The sequence below is a fragment of the Cornus florida genome, unplaced genomic scaffold (genome assembly GCF_030987335.1).
Source record: "Cornus florida cultivar Cherokee Brave unplaced genomic scaffold, ASM3098733v1 CherokeeBrave_3.0.0_Hap2_Chr02, whole genome shotgun sequence".
Lineage (NCBI taxonomy): Eukaryota > Viridiplantae > Streptophyta > Magnoliopsida > Cornales > Cornaceae > Cornus > Cornus florida.
In genome coordinates this window covers 54,362,686-54,371,768 of record NW_026775572.1, presented here as the reverse complement: position 1 = coordinate 54,371,768, position 9,083 = coordinate 54,362,686, and the positions used below count along the sequence as shown (strand labels likewise).

The window sequence follows — 9,083 nt, the reverse complement described above, 5'->3', positions numbered from 1 at the left end:
ATGGCCAGAGAGCATAAGAACTCTCTGGTGAGGACTCCGTTCACCGATGATATATACCACACTGACAGACCAAAGAAATTCATTATGCCTTCCTTCACTCAGTTTGATGGCACGAGAGATCCTTCCCGTCATCTGGATCAGTACTCACAGAAGATGGCACTAGACAATCACAACGATGTGTTCATGTGTAAGGTTTTCCCGACTAGCTTAATGAGAGCTCCATTAGAATGGTTCAAGAATAGGCCACACAAATCCATCCCAAACTACGAAACCTTGTGCGTTATGTTCCTAGTATAATACTGTGGAAACAAGAAGCAGAAGAAAACCATCTCTAGTCTCTTCACCATACGGCAGAAGAGAGGAGAAACGTGTAATACTCCTAATTTTAAAAATGACTTAAAATGGAATTTAATTATTGTATTTTAGGTGTTTATATAGATATGTGTTTATGTGAGTTCATGTTATTTGTTTAATTGTTAATTTTTTAAATTGGTAATTGATTTCTTTGTGGTTATTGAATTATATGCTTATGTGGATGTTCATTAATGGGTTAAATTAATTTGTTTGTTTAATTGGCATTGTCTGTTTAATTGAAATTATAAAATAGGTGACTTGAATTGAATGGTTAAATAAATTGTTTCAATTAAGATGTTTAATTTATTAAGGATGGGATTGGATGGTATGGAGTAAATGGGTACGGTTAATACCTATGGATGTGTATACATGTATATATGGGTATATATGTATATGTGGATTAATAATAATTATTAACAACTGAATTATATTTTTATTCATTATATATGGTGTAATATAATTCTAGGGTTTTGTATATGCTCACGGGTTAGCCGACTTAGTGTAGATTTATTTTATATTTCTTTTCCGTCTTCCCTAAGAATTAAAAATTAGGTTTTCCTTAAGCCTATATAAATATTACATTAGACGTCGGCTTAGGGTTATAAATCAATAAAACCTTATGCACAAACAGAGAGTGTTAAGAGAGAAACTGAGAGAAGGGGATAGTGGGTTTTGGCCAAAGAATTAGGCTGGACCAAGGACGAAAGTTGAGGGCTGTTCGAGGGTTAGAACCAAAGCAGAGGATTCCTTGACGGTAGTCACGATCGCCGGAAGAACCTAGGAAGAAGATGGTTAAGGTTTCAATTCGAAACCAAGAGGCAAGTTCTATTATGTCTCTCTCCCCTTGGCCAGTGTTCTATGCATACCTAGATGGTCTCTAGGATTTTAATTAAATATTAATTGAGTTTGTGCATGCTTATTATATGTCAAAGTGATCATCTGTATATGTTTAATGTTTGTCTGAAATAATTCTTGCAAGTTTAGAGGTTCGTCGTATGTTCTTAAGGCATAACAAATTGGTATTGTTTTAATCGTTGTATTAGTTCTTACTGTTGTAAGCTAAGGACTGGGGGTGATACTGGATATATGTTGGACTGTTAAGAGCAGTTTTAGGGAAGAACAGAAGGGTAGGAAAAGGCCGGAGTCGGAGTAATTGATCAGAAACGGAGCTGAAAGAGGTTTAGTGCTCTCAAAGAAGGAGAGAGTCGGCTCTAGGAGGTTGGGAGCCGGCTCCCCCCTTCATAGAACCAGCTCCAAGGGCTAGGGAGCCGGCTCCATGGTGCTTAGAGCCTGTTCTGTTGGTTAGAGAGCAGGCTCCCTTGTTTTCCCTTGTTTTGACGAATTTCGAAACAGTTTTGATAGACGTGTTTGGGATTCTGAATTGTTTCAAGGACTGGAATGAGAATTTTAAAAGTAATTTCATGGGATTTTAAACTCTCTAATTGCATAATTTGATCCGTAGTGCAAATAGAATAAACAATATAAAATAAGCAACTTTGCACGCTGCTAACGGATAGGAAGGACTGAATTTTTTAATCTTGTTTTAAAATTTTAACGGATTGTAGAATGGACTCTAAACATGATAATATGCTGTAATTGAACCCACAGTGCATAATTTATCTCTATATGCTAATGGTATTCACAGCGTGGAAGTTTTAAGCAATGTCGCACACGGTTGACCGATATAAAATATTTAGTGCTTACATTTATTTTAGCAACCTGGATAACTGGAATAGGATTTTTAAAGTTGTTTTGGATGCATAATAAGGTCTTATACATATTAGATTTTGTTATGTTTCTCCTGGATTTAATTGAAGAATAAATTACATATTTCCTATCAATTACATGGATGTTGGTCTGGTTTTTAATTGAAGAATTAATAAATTATATTCTGTCAATTACGTGGATGTATACTAGATTTTGAATTGATGAACTATTAAATCTTGTCTCGTCAATTACATGGATGGATTCTGGATTTTAAATTGACGAATGATTAAACTTTGTCTCGTCAAGTACATGGATATTATTATGGATTTTTAGTTGATGAACTGTTTAAATTCTATTTTTATCAACTATATGGATTACGTGGATTTTATTTGATGTACTTTTTAAAGTGTTGCATCATTTACGGATCATATGCATTATATGCACCGGTATGGGACGGTGGCATATGGAGGGACAGATTAAATCAAAACGTTAATTCCTACCTATTCATACATACGAAATGGATGAACTAAAACAGTTCAATCCTACATGGTTTCATGTCCTGTCAACTAAAACAGTTGAACGACATATTGGATGGTTGTTTATATTTCTGTATTATGAAGGATAGGGATTTAATTAAAACATTTAAATCATAATTATATGTTGTGTTTTGGCGACGAACAGTTGACCGGCACAACATTGTATTTGGATGAAATTTATATATATAATTATGGTATCGCGATATGAGCTTGAATCTCATAGTCAACGGTTAGGGAACGTATATGCAGTAGGATGCGTAGCTAGCTATATTGGTTGAGGTATACCTTGTTAGGCTTAGGTAAACATGCCCACTCAGGTGCGTTTTGCATGTTGCCTTCTATTCAGGTTGAGACCCTCATCATAATCCAATGAGAATCCTATAGTGTGGATATATATATTTATTTACGGACTATATAGATATGGTTGAGACATCTAGGATGTATCTGCGTATCAGATCTCTGTTTAGATTGTAGTTAGGATAGAACTTGTTCATGGGCTTGACCCACTATTATTTTTCAGGTATCGGACGGTTCCAATCTTAGAGCTTGTTCGTGCTAAGCAGAGACGGTCTCTCATTCTTCCGACTGCGTAGGATCACTATTTGTATTTAGCTTTGGATTTCCTTTTTTATTTAATTTGTCTTTAGTTTGGTTTTTTAGGGGTCCACACGGTATGGATTCCCGAGTTCTATTTTGGAGGATCAGTTGTTATCAGAAAACTTTATTAATCAATGAAAATTTATTCTGAGGTTTTCATTATTGGATTATCACTTTAGTATCTTTTCAGCAATTTTCTTTTATTCCTGTTTATCATAATTGTATTCTGTGTTCGTTTATTGCTAATTGGTTTGATATCTTCGGGTAATCGAGCGTGGGCTTTTCCAACCTGCATCCAGAAATCCGGGGGTATCACAAAACGCTACAAGATTACCTATCCAGATTTAATATAGAGGCCTCGGAAATAGCAGATTGTCATCCTGAGACTACTGTAGAAACATTCAAGATCAGTATGATTCAGGGTACCAAGTTCCATACCTCCCTAGTCAAATATTCCCCTCCAGACATGCAGACTCTCAATACTAGGACACAAATCTACATTCTGCTTAAGGAGAATGTAGCCCACCGAGCACAGCATGCCACCCTCATTACAGTGGAAAATAAGCCTCTGGAAAAAGCTTCAAGTTCAAAAAGTCAAAGAAGCCAGCATGCCTCAGCACCGGTGTTTCAGGTACCTGAGAAGAGACAAAGGACATAGGAGAGATTCGTACCTCTTTGTACCACCTTAGCTTGGCTATTCTAAGAAAACAAGGTAAGATTCACAGCCCTTCAGCTAATGAGGCAACCCTTGGAGCAAAAGGACAAGAGCAAGCACTGCGCCTACTATAGGGATTACGGGCATACAACCAATGATTGCAGATCCCTTAGGCAGCAAGCGGCAAGTGGAAAACATGATAACCAAAGGTGATTTGGCAGATTACCTCACACCAAAAGAGTACGTGAAGTCTCAGGAGGTTAATCCTCGGAAAGTAGCGGGAAATCAAGTGAAGGTTATCCATGCAATACACGGGAGGTCAGAAGACGACCAAGAGTCAGAAGAGGTATACCGATCCAGACTGAAGACAGCCCACAAGCTAAGGAAGCTATCCTCTGTAAACACTATCACTTCAGGCAGTATCAGTATTGGGTTCGGCAATGGAGATTTATCACGAGTTCAGCTTCCCCATGAGGATCCGCTGGTCATCAGTCTTCTGGTGGCAAATTGCATGATCAAAAGAGTATTAGTAGACTCAGGTAGTAGCCCCAATATTATCACAAAGGCAGTCTTTGAGCAATTGGAGATTTTGTCATCATCAATTCGGCCCACCTTTAGTCCTTTGATGGGGTTCGATGGCACGAAGATGGACCCTATTAGGGTAATTGATCTATCCGTCACTGTAGCAAATTGGACATTAAAGGAGAACTTTGTTTTAACAGACATCCATCCTTCTTACAATCTCATTATGGGCAGAGGCTAGATCCACCGAATGAACGGGGTTCCATCCACCTTTCATCAGGTGATGCGATGCTTGTCTTCGGACGGTAAGGATGTTATTAATCTTTAGGGAGATTAGGTCACTACCAAAGAATGTTTCATGCTGATATTGAATGAAGCAAAGAAAATGATCAAGCAGTCCCAGCCAGGTGTGATCCCAGGAGGTACTTCCAAATAGCAATTACAGAGCCCTTTACCCAAGCATTTAAAAGCAGAGGAGGAAACCGAAGCCACAAAACCTACCGAGGAAATTCTCGAAACCGTCAAAGTTGTCCACAGCAATCCTCAAAAAATCACTTATATGGGCTCTTCCCCCACAGCCAAAGAGAAAGAAGCGTTAGTTGATGTTATTCGACAGAACGCAAATGCGATTGCCTGGGATCATTCGGACATGGTAGAAATCAGCCCTTCAATCTCATACCATAGCCTGAAGGTGGATCCGGCGTTCAAACCAGTTAAGCAAAGACACAGAAGGTTCACTCCTGAGCGCAGTCAAATCATTACTGAAGAAGTAAGCAAACTGCTTCAAGCAGGCTTCATCCGAGAAGTGCACTATCCACAATGGCTCTCAAACGTGGTAGTAGTTCAAAAGAAGAATGGAAAATGGAAAGTGTGCATAGATTGTACCAATCTCAACAAGGCTTACCCTAAGGATAACTATCCACTACCCAAGATAGATCAGATGGTTAACACTACCACTGGCTATGAGAGACTCACATTCCTCGATGCATATTCCGAGTATAACTAGATCCCCATGAATCTAAAGGATGAAGAGAAAACTACCTTCATAATAGAAAAAGGCACATACTGCTACAAAGTCATGCCTTTCGAACTCAAGAATGCTGAGGCAACTTACTAACGTCTTGTTAACAAGATCTTCGACGAGATACTAAGAAGGACGGTCGAAGCCTACATCGATGACATGGTGGTTAAAAGTGTGAATAAGGAGGACCATCCTAAGTACCTCCAGGAAGTCTCTGACACTTTGAGAAGATATAACATGAAGCTGAATCCTTCCAAGTGTTCCTTCGTAGTCTCTTCAAGGCAGTTTCTCGACCATGTTGTCAACAAGAAAGGGATAGAGGTAAGCCCAGCTCAGGCTCAGGCCCTCATACGAAATCATGAACTAAAAACTCGTAAGGAAGTACATGTTTTGACTGGCCGAATTACAGCTCTCAATCGCTTCATAACTCGATTACCAAATAAGTATAAACCGTTCTTTGATGTAATAAGATCCAAGAATAAGGATATATGGGGACCTCAGTAGCAAATGGCTCTCAATCAATTAAAGTGCTACATGGCTGAACCTCTAATTTTGTCCACTCCAAAGCCTGGTGAAACTCTTATCATGTACTTAGCAATCTCTGGCATAGCCATAAGTGCCATACCGATCAGAGAAGAATAAAAGAATCAGACTGGTAGAAGGAAAGAATCAGTACCAGTCTTCTACACAAGAAAAATGATGACAGATGCTGAGACGCGATACAGCAAAGCAGAGAAGATCATACTAGCGTTAGTGTATGCAAAGAGGAAGCTCCGGCACTATTTTAAGTGTCATAGCATCGTAGTCTTAACCAACTACCCCATGCTAGTTATTTTTTCTAAACCAGACTTGTCCGGAAGAATAACTAAGTGGGCAATCGAACTTAGTTCGTTTGATATATCTTATGAGCCAAAGGTGTCACACAAAGGCCAGGTATTGGCCAACTTCCTCCTCGAGTATGAAGATAAGCCCGAAGAGCCAAACCCTCCTAAACCACAATGGGAGCTTCAGGTAAACGGTTCCTCGAACCTAACTAGTGCTGGGGCCGAAATCGTTATCACAACCCCTGATGGTACCAAGCTGCAGCAGTCAATCCGTTTGACTTTTCCTGCCACTAACAACGAAGCCGAGTATGAGGCCTTACTCGCTGGGCTCCAGTTGGCAAACCAGCTCCAGGTAAGGTGTCTAAAGGTTTTTATTGACTCCCAACTTATTGTGAATCAGGTGATAGGCAAGTATCAGCTCAAGGAAGAAAGAATGAAAGTATACAAGGAGGCTGTAGAGAGTGTTTCACGTGGATTCGATCAAATCAAATTCCATTAAGTACCTCGTGAGGAGAACTCCAAAACAGATTAACTGGCCACAACGGCATCTTCCTCAGATGAAGATTTAGTCCGGATAGTGCCAATAGACATCCTGGACGAACCTAGTATATGTCTTTGGCAGGAAATAATGGTGATCCCAGACATTCCACGAGAACCATGTTGGATGGATCTGCTGGAAGCTTACCTCAAGCATGGAATGCTTCCGAACCAGAAAGCCAAGGCAAGGAAACTCAGGTTCTTCGCAGCCAAATATTCTATTATTAATAATCAGTTGTACATGAAGTCATTCTCAGGTCCTTACTTGAAATGCTTAAGCCCCACTGAGGCCCTCGTAATACTAAAGTAAATTCATAACGGGGATTATGGCAACCACTCCGGTGGTAGATCCCAGGCATATAAGGTCTTAACTCAAGGTTACTTTTGGCCATACTTGGCTCGAAATGCTGAAGAATATGCCAGGAGATGCGACAAATGCCAGCGACATGGCCAATGAAACATCAACCTACTGAGGACTTGCATGCAATGGTAAATCCATGGCCATTCGCACAATGGGGGATTGATATGGTCGGACCTTTGCCCAAAGCTGTGGAGTAAAAGGAGTACGTATTGCTAGCCACGAATTATTTCACAAAGTGGATAGAGGCCGAAGCTTATTCAAGCGTGACCCATGAGTAAGTAAAAAGTTTTCTATCGAATAATATAATCTGCCGATTCAGAGTGCTGAAGGTTATCATGATGGACAATGGTAAGAATTTGGACAATAGAAGCACAAGAAAGTTCTTCGCCGAGTATGGGATCAGACAGAAGTTAGCCACGGTTAGTCATCCACAAGGGAATGGGCAGGCCGAAATAACTAACCGAACCATCTTCAGCTGTCTGAAGAAAAAGTTAGAGCAGCTCAAGTCGAAGTGGTACGAGAATCTGCCTAAGGTACTTTAGGTATATCAAACCACCCCACGGCGACCAATGGGGGAAAGCCCCTTTGCAATGGCGTATGGGTCCGAGGCTGTCATCCCCACCGAGTTAGCAATACCTACTCTTATGACACATTTGTTACTCAAAAGGAATAATGATCAATAGCTCGAGCGTAGCCTCGACCGCTTGGAGGAAAAGAGAGATGTTGTGGCAATTAGGCTCGCTTCATACCAATAATAGTTATGTAACAGTTATAACAAGCGTGTGAGGTTCAGAAGCTTTGTGGTAAGAGATTGGGTGCTGAAGCAGGAAACAGCCTACGTAAAGAAGTTATAACCCAATTGGACTGGACCCTACAGAGTTACAGAAGTAGTAGGGAAAGGAGCTTACGCGTTAGCAAAAACTGATGGGCGTCCAATTGCACGTCCATGGAATGTAGTACACCTTCAAAGGTACTATCATTAAACAATATAGTTCACTTGCTTTTCTTTTACAAATATGGTTGTTTATGGCCCACATAATAAAAGATTCTTATTAGTCTATACACCTCTTTCTCTAAACTCATGATGTGGAAGTATGATAGATACATAACTGGTCAATAGATCCTTGTACCCGACTGTCATAATTGAATTCGATGTTGATGTAGGATACTACTTATTACTTTTTTTTTCGTCATAGGGGGCCACACATATACCCTACTATTAGTATTACTATTGATATGATATTACGACAAAAGAAACTATATTTTTTGCTTTTGGTTTGTACTTTTATCCCACATCGATAATAATTATTAAGCCCAAATGTATTTATCCCAAAGCATGTATTTTGTGGTGGTCCCACATTGGTTAAATATAGCTTTTAGCTTTCCTTTATATAAGGAACAGTGGCAGTATTTGGGTGCATTGTAAAGAGAACCCGCTGGTAATTAATAGTACCGGCGAGCATTTTTTGCAATAATTCTCTTTTTAACCAAAAAAAAAAAAAAAAAAAAAAAAAAAAAAAAAAAAGGCCCTGACTTCTAGCCTAAAATACAAATTTTATTATTGTCCCACATCGATTAGAAATACAAAAGGGTGTATAGTTAATATAGTTGTGGCACACCACGTCTGTCGCCACGAAGAGAGTCTCCGTGAAAGATAGTCTCCCAAGCAAATGTATGGGAGACTTCCCAGTCACAGTTACTCTTTTTCGTGGCCTCATATCATTTTTGAATCTTCAGCCTGTCCTGCATACGTGGTGCCTTTTCCACCTCAGGCTTTGGACCATAAGAGTCCGGCACAATACAACTCTTCTCGGGCTCATAGCCGAGGAACCAAGGCTCATAGCCGAGGATCCATATGCCTCGGACCACAAGAGTCTAGCACAATACAATTCCTCTCAGGCTCATAGCCGAGAAACCACATGCCTCGGACCACAAGAGTCTGGCAAAATATAATTCCTCTCAGGCTCAT

The 9,083-nt window shown here is 39.8% G+C and overlaps 1 protein-coding gene across 1 annotated transcript; it reads left to right on the top strand.

Annotated features, from left to right (window-relative positions):
• Positions 1 to 4,612, top strand: LOC132296250 (uncharacterized). Its single transcript, XM_059794462.1, has 2 exons — positions 1 to 187; positions 4,014 to 4,612. The coding sequence occupies exons 1-2, from the start codon at positions 1 to 3 to the stop codon at positions 4,610 to 4,612; spliced, it is 786 nt and encodes a 261-aa protein (XP_059650445.1).
• Positions 4,613 to 9,083: the final 4,471 nt, after the last annotated feature.

Coding starts and splice junctions, on each gene's coding strand:
- LOC132296250 (XM_059794462.1), top strand. CDS start 1: ATGGCCAGAGAGCATAAGAACTCTCTGGTGAGGACTCCGTTCACCGAT. Junction 188..4,013: donor TCACAACGATGTGTTCATGT/GTAAGGTTTTCC, acceptor CAATGATTGCAG/ATCCCTTAGGCAGCAAGCGG.